Source organism: Ictalurus furcatus, chromosome 5 (assembly GCF_023375685.1).
Source record: "Ictalurus furcatus strain D&B chromosome 5, Billie_1.0, whole genome shotgun sequence".
Classification (NCBI taxonomy): Eukaryota; Metazoa; Chordata; class Actinopteri; order Siluriformes; family Ictaluridae; genus Ictalurus; species Ictalurus furcatus.
The window spans coordinates 18,298,430-18,320,725 of record NC_071259.1 but is presented as its reverse complement, the minus strand read 5'-3'; the positions used below and the strand labels follow the sequence as shown (position 1 = coordinate 18,320,725).

At 38.3% G+C, this 22,296-nt stretch overlaps 1 protein-coding gene across 2 annotated transcripts; it reads right to left on the bottom strand.

Annotated features, from left to right (window-relative positions):
• Window positions 1–817: 817 nt before the first annotated feature.
• pggt1b (protein geranylgeranyltransferase type I, beta subunit) lies at window positions 818–22,292 on the bottom strand. Of its 2 annotated transcripts, XM_053625022.1 has the most exons (10): window positions 22,168–22,292; window positions 22,034–22,083; window positions 21,511–21,629; window positions 19,519–19,586; window positions 17,884–18,035; window positions 14,248–14,380; window positions 6,966–7,011; window positions 6,091–6,275; window positions 3,947–4,055; window positions 818–1,888 (listed from the first exon to the last, which is right to left on the bottom strand). In XM_053625022.1, the coding sequence occupies exons 1-10, from the start codon at window positions 22,204–22,206 to the stop codon at window positions 1,740–1,742; spliced, it is 1,050 nt and encodes a 349-aa protein (XP_053480997.1). In that variant the 5' UTR covers window positions 22,207–22,292; the 3' UTR covers window positions 818–1,739. The 2 variants fall into 2 exon arrangements, with proteins under 2 accessions (XP_053480997.1, XP_053480996.1); XM_053625021.1 differs by lacking the exon at window positions 22,168–22,292 and having other exon boundaries at window positions 22,034–22,164.
• Window positions 22,293–22,296: the final 4 nt, after the last annotated feature.

Here is a 22,296-nt window from a genome sequence, read left to right as displayed (position 1 = left end):
CTAAAGTTGTCAACTAATTTAAAGCACCTATGAAGACAATGTTGTGATCTCCATATGAGCAAAAAAAAAAAAGCTTTATGCTACATCTAATCTTCTAACACGATGCCTCCTGTTATTCAAGCACAAACAAACAATGACTACGTTTGCATGCACATCAATATTCCGATATTAATCCAAATTAATAATAAAAATAAGTATTTTAATTAGTATGGATTTATGTGAACTACGCAATCTGATTTCCCGATTCAGATTAAGACAACATTCTGTTTCCCACCCCGGGAATATGCCTGTTTTAATCGGAAATTTGTTGTATGTAAACACCGTATTCAGAAAATCCACTGAAAGGTGATATATGCGCATGCTCCGTCCACAAGGAATTGTGGGTGCTAACAGATGCTTAGCTGTGGGCTAAATTTTTAAGAGTCAGTGACTATGTTTACGTGCACATCAAATTCTGTTTATATTCCGAATACGATGTTTATATGATTACGAGCATCGGAATATTCCAATACACATGGTTGTTGAAAGTATGCCCGAGTTGCCATTCCTAAAAACCTAAAAATCTGGGGAAATCGGGAAATCTGATTGCGGTGTTTACATAACTCAATACTAATTTGAATATTGCCAAATTCTGATTAATATCGGAATATTGATGTGCATGTAAACATAGTCAATGTCACTGTTTGGGCTATAACCCCAAGCAAGTATTAGCTACGGCTTCAAATCTTCACAGTAAATGTAATCGACCAAGAAAATAAGTGTTACATGTTAAGGCTCTTAAAACCGCCCATCTGAATAATGACTGAATGCAGCGGAATGAAACAGAAATTCAATACTTTATTTCTTTCCCCCATTTAAATACACACTGGCTCACAGGCACAGTTATAAACGTTCTTCTGACATAAAAGGCGGTTATTTATTAATCACACTGAAATAGTCATTTACAGTATTGGCATTTCATAATTATAGAAAGGCTTTGTTTTTACTTCTAACATTTATATATATATTTTATTATAGGCATAGAAAAAATAAATTCTCCAATTTTGCTGGAACACATTCAAGTGTCTTTTTGAGAAGTGACGTCAATTTGCAGCAATGTGGTGTAGGGTTTATGGAAGGACGAGTTATTAATCAGTGAGTTATTTATCTGAGGCACATACACTGAGGAGAAGGTGTGCTCTGTTCGTTACTAAAACGATGCAAATAACCGTTGCTCTTGAAAAGAAAGTAAGTTTGAAATACATGTGGCGTGTTATTGGAGATCACATGATTGTAACAAAGAACGGTTTAAAGTATATTTTATAAGGACATTTTGCTTGAACGGATATTATAATGGACAGTATTCTTATTAGAGTTTTATATAGAGAAGTAAAACATATTGAAAGCAAAAAACAATTAAAAAAGCATCAGAATGAATGACCTGGACATTTCAAGAATCACCAGTGACGAACAATATGTCTTCTTGATGCATGAAGGACCCAAACAGCGTTCTGCATGGGTTAAGCAGCGACTGACAGCAGTTTCAGAGTGAATAATTGATTAGGCTGGACCCACTTATTTATTCATCGCCTCCTCACTGCCTCCATTATGGGAGACGGTCCATGGTCAGCTTGGTTTCTATCTACTGCTAATGTTAACGCAGCTGGGCTCAGAGGGACAAGGTGCGTCTTTGCACGTGATTTGGAGGCTGCTGTGGTTGTATGTATATTTGTATTTATGTATGTATGTACGTCAGGCTGTCATGTGCAGCTCTCCCTCCACGTCCGGTGCAGCTGCTGCATGCACTCGAAGGCTCTGTAGCTGATGTTCAGCGCGGGGTGCACCTTCAGCAGACTGGGCTCACCTATCAAAGACAGGCCGCAGATGCCAAAATAGGTGTGCAGAGGGTCTGAGAGGCAGGAGGTTGTGACAGAAAGGAGAAGAGAACGTGGGTCAGTTCAACAATACACACACACATATATACACACACACACACACACACACACACACACAGCCATGCTAGCAGAACTTTTAGCTCAAGTTACTGTAATTGGAATTAGCATCTCATCCCCCCCTCTTCCTAACAGTGTAAAGTACAGTAAGGACATGGTGTAGATCACCTACAATACAATATCAGCAATGCACAGTAAAATCTATTACGAATTTCCATCTAGGATGTCTTTCCAGCGTTTGTGGGGACAAAATTGACCAGAAAAAAAATTAACCAGCCAAATTTGGTATACTGCAGAACACAGCCTCTCTAATGGCTTATGAAGAAAACATGACATCCATTTTAGCTGTCTTTTTTTTGCTCCGGAGGGAAAAATCTCCAAAAGGATTTTTCTGCTTAGCCTGTGCACTAAATGAAATAACGATGAAAAGATCATGGAAGGAATCGAACTATGATGTACATTAGTATGCAAATAATCACTGTAGCATGTACAGTATATCCTTCAGGTTCTACTCAAGGGATAACCAAAAAAAAACAATCCCGAACTTAATCAAAATGTAGAGAATTTATATTTTAATTATGCGGTGGGTTTGGAAAGCATGTAGACGCCATCAGTTTTCGCACACTGTATTTCTGCTATGAATCGACACACAATAAGACATAATGACAAAGCAAAAACATGTTTGTAGAAAAGTTACAAAAATGAATATGAAGACTCAAAAACTGAGAAATCTCTCATTCTGCTAAACCTTCAGCCCCTTGGCTAAGGCAGTACAAATTGAGCTCAGGTGCATCCTGAGACATCGAATTATGTCGGAATGTCTGTAGAGCTTTACCACTTGAGGCAAATTCAATTAATTGGACACGATTTATAATAAAAGCAACAGCGCATGTGATATTGCTTTTATACAACAGTTCTATAAACAAGAAATGAACGTGGAGTAAGCGACATTTCAGACAAAACATGGTGGAATTTTTCTTGGTGGAAGTTTCTTTTTGCGCTGCGAACGGAAATAGATCCGGAAGAAGCCTCGCTCACTTTACAGCACGGTGATAAGTTCCCTAGATAGCTCACATTGATTTGTACATTCCCGTCAAAGGTGCTGCCGGTGAAATTGGCGTCCCTTTGTCTGACGAGGTTTCATATCGAGTCAAAAGTTATATTCCTGAAAAGTATTATTTGCCATGCCTACCAATGAACGCTGCTGTAGTAATGGTTTTCGAAGACGGAAGTCGTTTTTTACGTGCTGAACACATGAGCATAGTGATACACACAGTGAAACATCCCGGTGTGGTCAGAGTAAATCTCGACCAACCAGATTAGTGACCTGAACTAACTGAATTAAAGGTTCTGAATCCTTATCTAAAAATTTCAGTGTTTTATTTTTAAGAAATATGCATGAATTTCTAAAACCTTGTTTTCATTTGGTCATTATGGCCCAAAAAAAAAAAAAAGTCAATTGAATCCATTAAATGAAATCTATAACAAAATAAAATGTGCAAAAACAGAAGGGGTCTTAGATTATAGCATGGATTATGAATAAAATTTAAAAAAACTTTGTTTTTGTATTTGTGAACTTTGTTGCTGACCTCAATACAGTTAAAATTTCACATCTACGCCTCACATCCATAAGCTTATGTGCTTGAAATATCAACTTCCTTCGAATTATGTGAAAGCCAATTTACTGTGGAAAACCCACCTCCAACCATATATGCACCAATATCAAAAGTGATCTCTAGAACACTGATATGACCGAAATCCATGGCAACTGAAAGTAATCCATGTTCAGTATGGCCACCTACCCAAAGAGGATCTCGGATAAAGCATAATGGTTTAATCGACTTGAACAGAAATTTTCCAGTAACCTAAACACATTCTGTTTCAGTCGAACTCATTAATTAGACATTCACACCACATGTACTAAATTACACTGTGGTTTCAGATGACAATAGTGAATGCACACACACACACACACACACACACACACACACACACACACAGAACTGTAATTCTACCTGGATGGCTGTCTGGCCATTTAGCAAATCCACCAACCAAACTGTCTTGAGTGGACATGATGTAGTTTCGGTTCTTCTCAAAATCGGTGTATTGAAATACATCAAGGAGCTGAAAAACAAAAGCTAGATTTAGTTCAAATGCTTTTTTCTGAGAGGTGGCACATTCATCCATAAACTACTGTAGTGAATTATACAACACAGCATAGTTAGAAAAGCTTTAAACTACATAAAACTAACAGATACACCAGTCTGATGTAAAGCGCACACATCTATTTGTAGCCATCGTGTAGAATCAGTAGTGTTTTCCATCCATCCATCCATTTTCTATACCGCTTATCCTTCAGGATCACGGGGAACCTGGAGCCTATCCCAGGGAGCATCAGGCACAAGGCGGGGGACATCCTGGATAGGGTGCCAATCCATCGCAGGGCACAATCACACACCCATTCACACACTACGGACACTTTGGAAATGCCAGGCAGCCTACAATTCATGTCTTTGGACTGGGGGAGGAAACCGGAGTACCTGGAGGAAACCCCTGCAGCATGGGGAGAACATGCAAACTCCGCCCACACAAGGATGCAGCGGGAATCGAACCACCAACCCTGGCGGTGTGAGGCGAACGAACCACTAAGCCACTGTGCGCCCTCAGTGTTTTAATATGAAATATATCCAGATGGTTGAAAACAAGTTTACATGATTCAGCTTTTCACAACATCATAGGGCACTGGCACTGCACTGAATGTATATATATATATAAAATAAAAATAAAATTTTTTAAAGAGCCTGGTTTGTGCGCTACCTTTTGAAAATAGTTGTAGCGTATTTCAAAGGATGTGCAGCACCTAGAATATAATGTATTATTTTGGCCCATTATCTATATACGTAGCATAACGCTGTATACCATGGTGCCATAGATATAATCATATACATATCCCTCAAATTTATTGCACAAACCCTGAACATCCATTTACCAGTAAAACAATACGGTCGGTTGCTGGAACGGATGGAATATAAACAAACAATCATTCGCTCTGTTTCCTCACAGACTAGAACACACACCAACAGTGGAAGGTCTCTGCTCAGGACAAACGCACATTCTTCTAACGGACGGTAATCAAACGCAGACAATACACGCTGAAGAACAGCCAAGCCGACATGTGTGCTGTTAAAGTAACACGTTCCACTAGGAGGAATCATGTACTGAGGAAGAACACGTGTTCTGCTTAATTTTATTACTCAGATTTTATTACACAGACTTGTATTTTACTCAGAGATGTAATGGATAACGGGTGACCACTAGGAGAGAAAATACACTGTAATCAGTTATCATTTCCCACAGCATTTAAACATTACTCGTGTTAGTTGGTGGCATATGTATTTGTGTTTTTGATGTGTCATACCAAGGGATGTAAGGGATAATCCACACCTGACGCACACCTAGCTGTGGATTATCCCTCTTATACCATGGTCACTTACCAGCAGTGACAAGTTAAAACTGTCATCAATGGTTGCAGTGCAACATTTGAATGAAAATAGTTCGTTTTTGTTAGTTGTTTTATATATACACAGGTCATTAGATCTAGAATTCTGCCCGCTCTAAATCATACACAGAGATATAATAAAATGGTGTGATAAAATTACATTTATTTGAATTAATTATAATAAACAGTTATTAGAGAGAGAGAGAGAGAGATTGTGTGTGTGAAGTACCTGTGTCTGTGCCGCATCTCTACTAATAATGAAGCTGTGAGTTTAACTACTGTATGCTTCTGTAACTGTATGTTACTATGGTTACAGTTGTTTATAAGACAGCACATTAATTTAGGATGGTGATTAAACTGACTGGAAATAACCTGTGCATTATACGGTTTGAACGCTCACCTTCGAGCCAATCAGAATTGAGTATTCAGACGGATCATGATATAAAGAGAAATAATAAACAACTACAACAATTCACAGTAAAAGCTTTACGGAATGTCAGCTCGATATTTCGGCCTTTGTGAAAGCTTCACCCGCGACAGATATATACAAATATGCCTCACATTTTCATATTTCCCTATCCATACTGTTTGACTTCATCCTCGAACATAAGTTTTGGGGGTTGGGGTGGTTGGATGTCAGAAACATGGGCTTTCAATTACCTCCAGTGTCGCTCCCACCCAGAATGAGTAACACGTATCCACAGGTTTATTGGGGCGTCCATGGAAACCATCCTGCTGTCTGAGTATGCACCACCTGCGTATTCGGTTCAGTTCTCGCTCGCTGAACATCTCCTCTAATTTACCCATCAGACACAGTGTGGCTATGGCACAAAAAGTGGAGCCTCCTAAGAAAAGAGAGACACGGTGGTAATGCCACGTGTTAATGATAGCACGTGTTTTCAGTCACTCGGTCAGCACTTCCCATCTGAAACGCAGCCCACAGTAATGAGAACTGAATTGTAGCAAGGATGGTGATATGATGGCATAAAGGGTAGACTTGACAAGAAACCTCTACAGCTTTACCTATAGTTATGATAATGTATATTTACTGAAATTTCACTTAAATAAAGATTAACAGCATGCTTCAGACTACATGTGACTGCTAACTGTAGACTGTAACTGTCTATCTATGAACCGAGAAAACGATCTGGATTTATATACAAGGTGAAACTTGGAGTAAAGTCGCAAGTGCCTGAAGCGCTCCTGTTCTCTGCATTTAGTTTCGCTTCCTGGGACATTCCACAAAATGATAGTGCCTGACTGACCAGTGAGTTACTGTTAAAGGTGGAGCTTTGGGAAGATCAAAGAAACAGTCAGCAATGTCCTGTGATCTTTTGTTGAATCACACAGTGATCACAGTCACTGTGGAAACTCAAGTAAGCTACAACTATTCAGGGAAGATGAATGGGTCGTAAAAGAGAATGCAGCTCGCTGTCACTGAACAGTGACAAGGAAGTAACGGATGGAAGGCACATCCTGAGGTGCGCATGTCCGTTTGCGTGGCCGATACAATATCTGCAATAAGCTTTACTCACCGTGAGACTCCAAGCCAGCTCCTTGACCAATGCCATTATCATAGGACTGGAAAGAATGATAAAATCAGAAAGGGTTACACAAATCCTACAGTTAAGGACACAAAAAGACATACAGAAATAACTATGTAATGTTAGAATGTAGTCTTTTTTTTTTTTTTTTTTTTTTAAATCATTTGGTTTGTTAGTAGTAATAATATACATACAAGTATGCTACATTTACTCTGGTCACTCACTTAAATTTTTGAATAAATTGTACTTGTGGTATAAATTTGCAGTGCCTTTTACTCTTAAATTAAATTTGTACAGACAGGGATGGGGTAATGATAAATCATTAGATAGCCCACTGGGCAAGTGAAAAGCTCCAGTGTGCTACCCAGTCCCATTGCTGTAAATATGAGTCCCCAAACTCAAAGCATTTTTGCACTTCCAGTTCCATCGTCCTGAAGTCAATGGGTTTTCTGGTTAAATGTCTGGATTATGGTCTGTAATATCTTGAACACAAGCTCAAGATATTTTCACGTTTTACTCTACGACATGATTTTGTCAAGCTTTTACGTGTCTTGAAAAAGGCGGTTGCTCACATGTGGGTACATGGGACTACAGAGGTCGTCAGGGACGTTAAAAGTCATCACGCCGAACAAGAAAACTCATCCACTACAGCTTCGGTGTGTTTATACTCACGCTCTTGCAAACTATTGCAGCTCAAACTTTCCAACTTGTAGATTTATTAATTTATAGTATTTTCCAATTCAAATTGGAATGCCGATTCAATTTTCAAATTGTAGTGGTGGTGACGCTGAAGTCATGTGACCGTGGTGTAATTTTTACTTTTGCCGATTGCATTTAGGCTTCAAAATGGATAAAAGTTGTGTTCATTTGTGAAGATTATCTTGATGAACAAAACGTGTAAGAATATGTAAGAATATGTAAGAGATATCAAGGTCTGCTGAAGTTATAAAAACTACAGAACAAAAACTACAGAAAAAAGGTAAGTTTAGCCTGTTTACTTACATGGAAATGGGTGGGGCTAAGAATTATACTGCAGTCAGCCACTAGAAGGCCCCGGAGGCACTTTGGCTTTACTTTTAAAACCCTATTATGACATCCACCCATATATACAGTCATTGTTCTGTCCTGGTATCACACATAAAAGATATTACTCCAGTCTGGTTAGCATCTGTGTGATAGAAGCTGGACTTTATAATGAGCTTGTTTCCTTCAAATCTACGTGAGCTATCTGTGTGTTCCGGATTCCGAAAAAGATTTCTGTGATCCTAGTGACTGTGGCATGGATGTTGGTACCCGACAGGGTGGTTTGATTATTTCATTAACTGATGATCTCCTGGGGATTTTCACACACAACAGTATCTAAACTTTACACAGAATGGTACAAAAATAAAAAATAAAAATAAAAAGCATCCAGTGATCAGCAGGTCTGGGGGTGAAAAACCACTTGCTGATGAGAGCTAATATAAAATAAGTACACCCCATGGATAATTGTTGGCTTTTTTGACATATTTGGACAAGCAAACATTTGATCATCTTTGAAACAGTGCCTATTAATAAAGTTGATGTACTTGAACAAAACCACATGGAAAGATAGCTTTTTCAATGATTTATTTAACATAAATATCAATAGATGTGAGATTCTTCTGTGGAAAAATTAAGTACACCCTTGGCGTCAGAAGCTAGTATTGTCCGCTTTAGCAGAAATAACAAATAAATAATTGTCCCCTTTAACAGAAATAAATTTTTGACCACTCTTCCATGCAATATTCTTTCAGTTGCAAGATGTTTGAGGGTTTTCTTGACTGTACACACAATATTATAATGGGATTCAAATCCAGCCTTTGACTAGGCTTTTCCATAATCCCCATTTCTTCTTTTTGAGACATTCCTTGGTGGATTTGATAGTTTGCTTAGGATCATTATCCTGTTGAAAGGTCCATCTTTAGAGAGATGGCCTCACTTTATCTTCAAGCACTCTTTGATATGAAGAATTCATAGTTGAACCAATGAATGCAAGCTGTCCGGTCCCTGAGGCAGTGAAGCGACCCTAAACAACCCCAAACCATAACATTTCCACTACCGTGCACCAAACATGTCTGCTGTTACTGTGGTCAAACAACTCTATCTTTGATTCATCTGTCCAGAGCACATTATTCCAAAAGGCCTGGTCTTTTCCTGCATGCTCATTGGCAAACTGTAGTCTTGCAAAGGCTTTTTCCTGGCACGCCTCCCATGCAGGTCAAATTTGTGCTCTTTCTGATTGTAGAAGCATGCACTTTGACACCAACAGTTGCAAGACTTACTAGCAGATCCTGTGATTAAATTTTGGGGTTCTTGGAGACTTTTTTTGCGTCCACTTGAACTCCCTAAGCAGGTTCTATTCACTGGCACCCAATCTTGAACACCCGATTCTAATTTTTGGATTTGAAGATGTGATAATTGTAGGGTTGTACGTACTTTTTCCATGTGATTGATCTGGTTTGGTTTGTGTTAATTTAAACTGTGAACATTACAAAATGTCAATTTTGTGTCATTTAATATAGTGTATCAACTTCATTAATAGGCACTGTTTCAAAGAGGATCCAATGTTTGTTTGTCCAAATATATGTCAAAAAAGCCAACAATTTCCATGGGGTGTACTTATTTTTTCACATGACTGTAGTACATCACAGCCCATAGAACTGAGATATATAAAACTCAAAATATCTTAGTGGTATAAACAAAAAAAAGTCACATCATCATGGTAGATCACAACATCTCCCCATCCACATAGCACACAACCACTGTCATGACAACATAAATATGCCATCTTACTACACTGTCATCTCCACTATTTTCTAGGAATCAAAAAAGGCACCCAGAAGTAGACCAAATTTAGACATAGACTTGGTTGATTCAGTCCTTGTAACATGGTTTAGTTGTACATTTCCAGTTCTTCAATATATACATTAATAAAGTCTGCAAGAGCTAAACCTAAACATGGGTTAGATATTGTGTCCAGCAACACCGACTTGTCACTCAGCAGACAAAAGTGTGGACACTTTGGCAAGGGCTGTTCTAAGCATTCCTCAATTGTACCAACAACTTGAACCCAGAAACATGAGACCAAGGGACAATCTCACATTAGACACAAAAAGGTACGAACACAGTTACTGCATTTCCAGCACTTATTAGTGTACGTATTAGCCCCAGTTTCTGAAGTCTGACCAGAGTCCTTTAATATCTGTAAATTATTTTGTAACGTGTAAATTTACTTCCCCACATTAGCTAATTGTAGATTTGAACTTTTCCCATGAAATATATTTATTGCCATTCTGTAAAACACAGATGATCATTTTGAGACATGTGCATGCATGTGTTTTTCAGTGTACAGTTTCTTTTCCTATTTTAATTGAAGGGTTTTTCCATATTGGTGAAAGAGAGTGCTTAGATTGTGAAACATGCTGAAACACGTTGTGTACTTTACACAAAACGATACAGGGTTAATATCTCCTTCAACAATAAACTCAAATGTTTTCTGAGAAAATGCAAGTATAAGACTAAAGGGCAACATGACTGCTGTCTAACTCCATCCACCTCCAGCCAGATCGCCCTGTGGTCCTCGCCTGGTTTCCCACTGAAGCTAAGCAGGGTTGAGCCTTGTCAGTATCTGGACGGGTGACCTCTAAGTTTAACCTCTAAAACTAAGGTTGCTACTGGAAGAGGTATTAGTGGGGCCAGCAGGTGGTGCTCGGTCTGTGTGGGGCCTAATGCCCCAGTATAGTGACGGGGACACTACACCTCGGATGAGATGTTAAACCCAGGTCCTGACTCTCTGTGGTCATTAAAAATCCCAGGACACTTCTCATAGGGGTATAACACCTATAAATCCTGTGAATTTCCCCCATTGGCCCTTCTCTATCATGGCCCCCTAATAATACCCATCTCTGAATTGGCTACATCACACTCTCCTCTCCCGTTATAGCTGGTAGGCGTTCTGGTGCACTATGGCTGCCCTCACATCATGCAGGTGGATGCTACACACTACTGGTGGTTGAGGAGAACCCCCCCCCCCCCCACCTCCACCGTACTATATAAAGCGCTTAGTGTCTAGAAAAGCATTTATATAAATGTAACTGTAACTAACCTTGGGCGAACATCATTTTTTGATGACCAATGTTTTATATATATAATAATATATAGCAATATAATAATGTTTTATGTTCAGGCATGCCAGCCCATCTTTCAGTCTTGTGACACACTGTTGGTTGATGATTATTCTTGGTTTATTCCCATCCCACACAAAAGCCTTTACTAGCTGATTTTATTGTTTGAATAACTATGTAGGTATGTTTAAAGGAACCATCACTGAAATATAGTTAACCATTGAGGGTGCCATTATTTTGATTCCATTTATTTTGACCCAAAGGAGGAGGTGAAGCATGCTCCATCCAAGTGCTAGGGCAATATTCATTTAGACCATGTCCTGAAGATTGCAAGAAGGTCTGATACTTAGATATTTCCTCCATGACAGTATCCACTTCATTGCAAGTGGCATAAAACTGTGTGTTAAGAGAAGTTTTTTTTTGAATGCCCTAGATTCGAGATCAAGAGGAACCTACTTTTTCAGAGGAAATGTGGGCTTCATTAAATTTAAATCTACATTACACCTCATGTAACACAAGTGGTATTTTATGGTGAATACCCTACTTTATTATACAGTCTGTTGAATCCAGAGCCTCATATTGAACAAACAATACTCCACATGCTTACAGCCCTATCCATTCAGCTCTGACTTCTCTTATCTAAAAGACATTTCTCACTAGATGTACCCCCCCTCCCACCCACACACACACCATTCTGTGTAAACTGTAGATACTGTTGCATATCCCAAGAGATCAGCAGTTTCTGAAATACTCAAGCCTGCTTTTTGTTTGGCACTAACAACAATGCCACTGACAAAGTCACTGAGATCACACTGTTCCCTCAATTCTGATGTGAACCTGTATGATTTTATACACTTCGCTGCTGCCACTGGATAACTGCATGAAAGGGCACGTATAAGTGTTCCTAATAATGTGGACGGTGAGTGAATGTATGAATATAAAGCCATATGTCTCCATTCGAATTCAGTTACATAGACATATCAACTGAGCACTAGGTACAGTAAATAATCATAAATGCATCAGTGATTTGTTTAGCTTAATTAGTCACGTACTGTTTTATTTAGACACGGTCAATTGATTCCATTTCACTTTAATATCGCCTATTGGGCTTAAACAGCCTTTTAATTCCACATTAAACAGTCCTTAAACATGACTCGCTTAAATAAACAGAGTAAACATGAAATATACGTGACTTTTTTCTGGATCAGAGGAAACGCAGCAACACATGATACCAGAAAATAAATAAATAAATAAATTATATATATATATAATTTATTTTTTTTTAAGCAAAACAATGGCTTATGCTTAAAACAAGAAGAGAAGAAGAAACTGTTCCTCTTTACAGTACATCCTCATTCAGGAGAAAAAGCAAAGTTCAACAGAGCCTAGAAATCATTTGCAGTCTATACCAACCAAATATTTATAACCACCTCTTTTCTGTGTCTCACCCCACAGTGAGGTTTAGTACTCAAACACCAAAATGTGCTCCATAAGAGGATTAGTGCCCTGACAATCCCTCCAGCTTAACACCATTTATTTATAGCTAGGTGAGAGCAAACCTGTAATACAGGGCATCTTTGTGTGTATGCTAGTCTTTGGAGCATAATATTTAAATATATATATAGGTCATACAGTCAAGTTTGCATCCTGTTACCATAAAACGACAGAGACAGAAAACCTAAAAACCAAAACATTTAATGTCAGATTTCTTCGAGGTTTGTTCGTTATCAGTAACAAAAAGGGCCAAACACTGTGTGTTAAGATATAAATAAGGAAATAATTCTGTTCCAAAGCTGCAATATCTCCCTCTCTGAATGGAATATTATTCTCTAATAACTTGTGTGTCCAGCCCTTGCCTTTATAACACTCTCTAAACCTGTTTCATGTCCTCTGAAAAGCCTTTAGATCCTTTATAATACTGACTCCCAACTCCATTCTTACCCAATGACTACTGACATACGGTATCTGCTATAACTATGGTATGCTACCTTCTTTAGATCAAGTCCAGGGTTTTCCTTACCACAGAAAGGCTTAGGCATAGCATCTAAGTGTTTTCTTTGTGGAGCACCTTAAGCCAAACGAATGTAAAAAGGCATTTATTTTCATTAAATCTGTAACATGTTATTTGATTATAAGTACAGTAAGTGTTGTCAGCTTTCCTTCACAAATATGGTAAGGATAAAGGTATAAAACAACATGAAAAACTTAAAATAGCGTCATTTCTTACAAATAATTTCAACGCCCCCCCTAGGGTTGCATGCCCCTGGAACCCAGACAGCACATAAGCCCTATAAACACCTAACGAAAACCCTGAAGTCGATAGAGAACAAGAAGGTCATGGCAAAACCCCTTTTAAAAAATATTTTTCTATGTTTTGGATTGTTGTCTTGCTGCAGGATACACACACATTTCATTTTTGACTTCTTTCCAAAAGTCACAGAAATGAAGCCAGGCAACCGCATCTTTTTGATGCTGTGTCACAGAGCAGCATAACACACTCGGAGGAAAGCGCTATCTACCCTCTTCCACATACATGAGCTCACAGATGCCCATATTTGGTTAGTGTTACTGTGATTGGCGAGAGAGAGAGAGAGAGGATCCCTCCCACCCAGAAAGCATGGCCAATATTGCTCACTTGTTTCCTGGCTACAGATGACTTTTGTGTAGATGCAAAAATCCTCAGGAGACCCAGACCTTTGCACTCAATTATATTCTGAAAGAATAGGACTGCCTGAAACACAGTGGATTTTCTCAGAGCCAGATGAAACTCTTTGACGGGTGCCACCCCCACTCCCTCTTGGGCTCAAGTGGTTGAAACGAAGGGCAGCGGTAATGGAGCCCAGCTTTTGTGCCGATATAATGACTGGGTCGGATCATGTTCTGTAGCTTTGTTTGCAAAGGTGTCTAACTGAAAGGCTGTTCAGCGCAACTTGACCGTAAAGCAAAAAGCAAAGCAGGTTAAGAACTCACTTTATGGTAAACGTTATTAGATTACAGGTTAATCCATAACTTTTCTCTCGTCTCTACAGAGTGATTAGCACACTAATGTCTTTACTGCAGGGTTGCCAGGTGTGCACTAGAGAGGAAGGAACTTGATGAACATAAAAAGGGAAGTGTCTCAGACTCACCATGCTTCTCCTGATGTAATCGATGGCTTTTGTGCAGTCCATTCCCGACCAGTCGTCCAGCATGTAGCAGATGCATGCAGCGCAGTACACAAACCTCATGTCATTCTCACTTCCCTCAGGCACAGCATAGAAACTGCACAGTAGACAAAAACAGACAGCAAACACTTTAATGGACTGCACGCAGTGGTCTGCCCTGAAAAGGTCCACTCACAAATACACATGTTGTTTAGGATATTTTACACCTTTGCAATATCAGTGAAGCACACAGTCACACAAAAAAATTATTTTTGTCCTTGCAACCCTGCCATGCACCCCATTGTTGTTCAATGTTCTCCTGATGGTGGACTCATGAACATTAACATTAGCCAATGTGAGAGAGGCCTTTAGTTGCTTAGAAGTTACCCTGGCTCCTTTGTGACCTTGCGGACTATATATGGCGTGACCGTTCCAGGGGAGGGTAACAATAGTCTTGAATTTCCTCCATTTGTACACAATCTGTCTGACTGTGGATTGATGGAGTCCAAACTCTTTAGAGATGGTTTTGTAACCTTTTCCAGTCTGATGATAACAGCAACAACAATAACTCTTTTTCTGAGGTCCTCAGAAAACTCCTTTGTTCGTGCCATGATACACTTCCACAAACATGTGTTGTGAAGATCAGACTCTGATAGATCCCTGTTCTTTAAATAAAACAGGGTGCTCACTCACACCTGATTGTCATCCCATTGACTGAAATCACCTGACTCTAATTTCACCTTCAAATTAAACTGCTAATCCTAGAGATTCAAATACTTTTCCCACTCACAGATATGTAATATTGGATCACTTTCCTCAACAAATAAATGACCAAGTATAATATTTTTGTCTCAGTTGTTCAATTGGGTTCTCTTTATCAAATTTAAGGACTTGTGTGAAAATCTGATGATGTTTTAGGTCATATTTATGCAGGTATATAGAAAATTCTAAAGGGTTCACAAACTTTCAAGCACCACTGTAAAAAGATGCACCGTTTACATTCATTTCCCATCCAATTGCTAGCACAGACACTTAACCACTGGGCAACCACTGGCCAGAGACAAAGGCACAATGTACACAGCTTCACTAGATATAAAGAAATTAATCACACGTTTGTAGTTCAGAGGATTTCTCTCAATAAGAGATTCTGTGACTTAAAAGAGGTTCCTCTGATGTTTAAGCAGTAGGTGTTTTTATTGTAGGTGTTAAAAAAATAAGGGGATGTAATCACAATGAATTTCGTCATACTACTAAAAGTTCTCGCGAATAGCAGTAACAGTCCCTAATTGATGAATCTTTCCTTAAAGCACACCTATTATGGTTTTTAAACATGCCTAATTGTGTTTTGAAGGTTTCATACAATAGATTTACATGCATCTAAGGTCAAAAAAACTTTAATGTGCTCATAATTTAAACAACAGCATAGCACCGCCCAAACCCCCCCCCCCCCGTCACAAACAACTCGTTAAATGATCCGTTTTAAAGGATTCATTCTAAACTCCTCCTTTCAGAGAGCATACTCTGTTTTGATTGGTCAGACGTCCCAGTCTGTTGTGATTGGTCTACGGCTGTCAGCGTGTGTCGAAAAGGAAGCTCCCACTACTGTTCATGGGCAGCCGATGAAGACCAGAGGTGGGTTTTTGTTACAAACCTACGTAGGTTAGTAAAGGAAGTAAAGTCTGGAATCACGAACGACTCATTTCAGCTATTCAGAATCAGTATCTTCTTTTGGGAGACAATAATGTGGTTTGTCGTGCACTTTGATTTTTGAAACTTTGCTGACTTTTTACATTCACAAACAGCTACATAACACACTACATGAAAGGTAATATCTGAAAAAGCATAATAGGTGCACTTTAAAAGCCATTCATGAAACTGGACGAACGTTTACTAAGGAATTTGAAGAGGGTCGACCCTGCTGCTAAGCCTGAAGGAGTGTCTGATGAATGAATGTCAGCAGTAGCAAGGTGAACTGAAATCAATTCTCGATCCATAATGCCATATTATAATAATAATTTTTTTTTTAATGGAAAATACGTGTCTCTGACCTCATACATGAAAACAAAAATCTAAAGTGTCATATAAATGTATGTTCAGCTTGTCAGAGTATTCATGTATCACACTGTAGTTCAACACAATAATAATAATAATAAAAATAATAATATGGGTATTTTAAGTTATTTTGACACGGTGCTTACGTGGTGGATTACACTTGTTGTGGAGGATTTTCAGTTGGATGAATGGCAGAAGATAATCTATGTTCATCTCAGCTGCATAACTGCATCTAAACATATGGGCAAAGTGGGCAAAACCTTGAAGTGCAGTGATTCTAAATCCTTTTTCTTAACATACTATATGATCAAAAGTATGTGGACACTTGAGTATTGAACATCAAATTCCACAAACTTGGTTGTTGTTGCTGCTAGAACATCCTCCACTCTTCTGGGAAGGCTTCCACTACATTTTGGAGCGTGGCTGTAGGGAGTTTTCCCATTGAGCCACAAGAGGTTGGACACTGATGAGTGGCAAGAAGGCTTGGCATGCAAAAAGTGCTCAGTGGGGTTGAGGTCAGGGCTCTGTGCAGACCACTCAAGCTCTTCCACTCCAACGTTGACGAACCATGTCTTCATGGAGCTCGCTTTGTGCACAGCGGTTCGTGCTGGAACATGTTTGGGCCTCTTAGTTCCAGTGAATGTAAATCTTAATGCTACAGCATCTAATGACCAACCTTGGGGGAAGTTCACATGGGGGGGTGTTATGGTCAGGTGTACACAAACCGTTGGCCATATAGTCTAGGTGAAGTGATCGCATCTATTACTATGCAAATCACTGCAATACTCACACGATGTTTATAAAGGCTTGTTGCTTTTAAATATTTTACGTTCACACCACCCCCTAAGTTTTGAAACAAAGGTTTAGGGGCGTTTAGTGTGCAAACATTTCATGAATTCCTCCAAGACTGAAAAATCTTCACCTTAAAATTAGGATAAAAACACACCATTTGTTAAATAGAGGTGTGCAACAATTTTCCACAGCCATCTTTGCTCATATTTACCAAGGGTGTCAGTATTATTGGAGGGTATTATAGCTAAAAATACATACAGTGGTGCTTGAACATTTGTGAACCATTTAGAATTTTCAAAATTTCTGCATAAATATGACCTAAAACGAGATCAGATTTTCACACAAGTCCTAAAAGTAGGTGAAGAGAACTCAATTAAACAAATGGGACAAAAATATTGTACTTGGTCATTTATTTATTGAGGAATATTATCCAATTATATATCTGTGACTGGTAAAAGTATGTTACCCTTTACTTTCAGTATCTGGTCTGACCGCCTTGTGCAGCAATAACTGCAACTAAACTGTTGATCAGTCCTGCACATCAGCTTGGAGGAATTTGAGCCCATATGTTAGCTAGTTACCCATATATTACAAGCTCGAAGATTTTTCTTAGAATATTTGATATCGAACTCCTCTAACTTCTAATATAGTTCTCCTGTCTTAAAATAATCTTATATTGAATAACCCTACCCGGTCAACTTCTATCAAAGGATGAATATCCCAAGTGCATATTATAGCTTCTGAGGTTTGGAGTACTACACCAGAGAAAATAAATACCTGCCATCCTCCAGCTGTAGGGCCTTCAAACCCGCCAGACAGGCCTCCTTATTGATGCGTCTCAGGTCATCTCCCAGAATAATGAGACAGGCCAGGCCAGTGTAGGTCATAGCCACATGGCCACTGTCATATGGATGAGGAGTTCCAGGGCCCTAAGAGTGAGGTGACAAATGGATAAGCACACAACCATGACAAAAAAAAAATGTACAAAGGGTGTTAAATGCACAGACATCTTAAGGTGTAAATCTGAATATAGACATGTTAATTGCAAAGCAGAAATATTTAAAATATTAACCCTAATACTTTATTAATACCAATAAACCTGCCAGTTTATTAGGTACATCTACATTAATTTAACATTTTAATCAGGTACATGCTTGTGTGTAGCGTTGGTACAAATATATAAGGTATAGCAGATTTGTTAGGAACCTCAATGTCCCTGCCAACCAAAAATATACAGCCAACCATGGTGCTGAGATCTTAACTCTTACCAGAGGCCAAAAAACTGAATTTCCACCAGCTTTGGGTGTGCCCTTCGTTCAGCATTGAAAGTACACACTCAGGATTTTAATAATTTGCAGCATTTCTTAAGTATTTCTTTTTTTTTTTTTTAAAACATTTTTACCAGGCCTACTAGGTTTAAATGTTATAATTTTATTGTGGCAGTTGTATACAGTGTTTTAATTAAAAAGAAAAAACATAAAAGCTAAACATAGTCACAATACTCTACACACAGGAACCCAACAGTGCCGTGACTAATCTTATGACATTCTTGGAGCGATAAAATAATTGATTTGTTTATTCTGATTGAAAATGTCCAATAAGATGATTTCCATTCTGCTGGCATAATGGAACACCAGAGCACGGCAATGAAATTATTACACGGATGCTGATAGCATGTAAACCTATGCACTGTATACATACACGTAGCTAAAAAACATCCACAGCTCAATATTTAAGTTATACCTCCTCATGTCTCCCTTGTTATTTTTGCTTTCACTCTTTAGAATTTTCTTCCCCATTTTATTGCTCTACTTGTGTTTTGCTTTTGACTTTGTTTAAAAAAAAAAAAAAAAACATTCTCTGATCCATTTCTTTCCTTCCCACCCTTGCCTAGGAGTGGCTTTAATAGTCCAAAAAAAAAAGTTTTACTTTATATATTAGTTTAAAAAAAAATTCTACATTGTCCTCCAAAGATTGGAGTAAATAAAACTAGAGGATGATTAACATAATGTATGCATGTAAAAACATGAGCTATAATGTCTAAAGTGGACCAACATGGTATGTGTCAAATAAAGTGGCTAGTAATAACACAGTGCTTAAACACACCAGCAGCACCTCATACATGCTTACCAGTACAACTCCCATTAACATGCCACTTCCATGTCACTATCACTGCTATGATCCACCACCCAAATAATATGTGCTCAGCAGTGGTCTGTGGTGGTCCCTTTCCAATGATGGATAGCATAAAGTGGGGCTGAGGTATTATGTGTGGCTTACAGATTGCCTAGAGTCACTAAATCAATATCTACAATGTGCATCTCAGCAGTAGGTGTCTGATAAAAAGGTCAATGTGTGTAGGCACTAGGTAGGTGTATGCCTGTCCGGTGTCGAACAGGATCATGTAGTAACCTTTGAGGCATTGTATGGAACTCCAATGTGTGATGATCCCCGGAAGCCACAGCGCCAAAGATTAGATTCTGGTTATGATCGGGAAAAAAGACCAAACCATCAATATGTAAAATGTCTGGATTTTCAGTTCGTACAAACACCAACAGTGCCATCTAATGGTCTGCATGGTAACTAATAATTGTTTTCATTCAAATCAAATCACTATAATTAAAAATTAAAACCTGCTCAGTTTACCAAACAGAGGTTTAATTATAGGAAAAACAGTAATTAACTGTACTATAGTAGTATAATCAACAGAATAATGAATATTAGGGGTGAGCAATACGACAGTATTATATCACAATATTTTACTTTTTCAATATATACAGTATATACTATGTGTGCATATACAAGCCATATATATATATATACAAGCCATATATATATATATATATATATATATATATATATATATATATATATATATATATATATAAATTATATATAAAAAGAGAGAGAGAGACGGCCATGTGAAAAAATAAGCACACCCCATGTAAATTCTTGGCTTTTTTGACATATTTGGACAAGCAAACATTTGATCATCTTTGAAACAGTGCCTATTAATGAAATTGAAATACTTGAACAAAACCACAAGGGAAATAAGCTTTTATAATCATTTATTCACCAGAAAGAGCAATAGACGTAATAATCATCTGTGGAAAAAGTAAGTACACCCTTGGCCTCAGAAGCTAGTATTGCCCCCCTTCAGCAGAAATAACTTCTTATAGCTGTTTTGCATAATTGTCCACCAGTCTCTGACATTGGCTTGCTGGAATTTATGACCACTCTTCCATTTAATATTCTATCAGTTGCAAGATGTTTGAGGGTTTTGTTGCATGCATTGCCCATTTCAAACCCAACCACCAAATTTAAATGGGATTCAAATCCGGGCTTTGACTAGGCCATTCCATAATTTGCTAGTCTGGATTTGCGAGTGTGCTTAGGATCATTATCCTGTTGAAAGGTCCACTTTCTGTTTAACTTAAACTTTCAGACAGATGGCCTCACAATTATCTTCAAGCACTCTTTGATGCAGAATCCATAGTCCTTGAGGAACCACAAACCATAATATTTCCACCACTGTGCTTCACAGTTGGTATGACGTGCTTCTCCTGAAAAGTTGTCTTTGGTCTGCGCCAAACATGTCTGCTGTTACTGTGGCCAAACAACTCATTCTTTGATTCGTCTGTCCAGAGCACATTATTCCAAAAGGCCTGGTCTTTGCTTATATGCTCATCGGCAAACCGTAGTCTTGCAAAGGCTTTTTCCTGGCACGCCTCACATGCAGGTCAAATTTGTGCAATCTCTTTCTAATTGTAGAGGCATGCACTGACACCAACAATTGCAAGAGTAACTAGCAGATCCTGTGCTAAAATTTTCTTGGAGACTTCTTTCTGCATAAGGCTGAATTTGCTGGGATGGCCAGCCCTGGACAAATTGGTAACGTTTGAAATCTGCACCACTTGTAGATGATTTTCCTTACAGTGGAATGATGTATTTCACATAATTTGGAGATCTTTTTAAATCCCTTGCCAGACTGATAGGCACTCACAACCTTTTTTTCTGAAGGCCTTACAGACCTCTTTAGATCTAGGCATGATGCCACACACCTCAATAGAAAAGGCATCACCAGACACTAGAAATGAGAGGGATATAAATAAGACAGGTTCCACCAGCAATTAATAATAAGCACTGTTTCAAAGAGGATAAAATGTTTGCCTTTCCAAATATGTCCAAAAAAAAAAAAAAAAAACAATTTCCAAGGGGTGTACAAACAAACACACACGTACATGCATACATACATACTATAATGATATACCAGCTCTAGTGCATATTTGTATTCCAAGTATAAAAAAAAAAACGTATCATACAGACAGGTTTTAGTTGAAAGCATAGTTTTCTTGTTTGCAAGTTAGTATTGTAAGTATATTAAGAATAAAGCACAGGACGTACGATCTTCTGTGGGTAAAACCTGTAATGAGTAGATCCACTCAATCAAGCTGGGCTTGTCTACAACATCCAAGGCTTCAAGAACATCAAGTCCAGACAGGGCAAAGAACACAATTGTCAACCTTGAGTTAAAAAAAAAGACAGCATTTTTGCAATGTGTACAGTATTACATTAGGCAATGCTAATACACATTATTCACATATGAGAGGTCACGTGGTATCAGCAAGATCCATTTTTACTGGCGTTTTTTTTCTTTCTTTTTTTCGTACATCGATTATTTGTTTAATCGACATAATAGTAGCTTTTTTAATCAACGTCAGTATGTACCCTTATTTACATATTAACCACTATTCAAACATCTAACATTTGGAATATCATCAATCTTAAGGCACACTATTACGTGTTAGCTAGTTATCTTCCTACTCCATGGACTGTACGAGTTATATGGCTAGAACAACTAGCTTAGCTTTTTAAAATAATAATAATAATAATAAAAAACAGCGTTATGAAAAACTTCTTTATGTACCTGCTAGTTTCATATGAAGCGTATCGCTCTGGTAGCACCTGAAGGCATCTCTGAAAAAAACGTACATGTCTGTCTCTTAAAAAATCAATTTGCTCAAAATCATCAAATGAATTGTCTTCTTCCGCCATCTTTACCTTGTACAGGCAGCGATACTGTTTCCGGCCGAGCGCCATTATGGGAAAACATCCGCGAAAATAAAAGTCCTGTTTGTTCAAAGCCGTCAATTTATGTTTGTACAGGGAAGTGGGAGTATATACATATAA

Coding starts and splice junctions, on each gene's coding strand:
- pggt1b (XM_053625021.1), bottom strand. CDS start 22,161: ATGGCGGAAGAAGACAATTCATTTGATGATTTTGAGCAAATTGATTTT. Junction 6,276..6,965: donor AGCTGGCTTGGAGTCTCACG/GTGAGTAAAGCT, acceptor CTCTTTTCTTAG/GAGGCTCCACTTTTTGTGCC. Junction 4,056..6,090: donor GGGTGGGAGCGACACTGGAG/GTAATTGAAAGC, acceptor TTTGTTTTTCAG/CTCCTTGATGTATTTCAATA.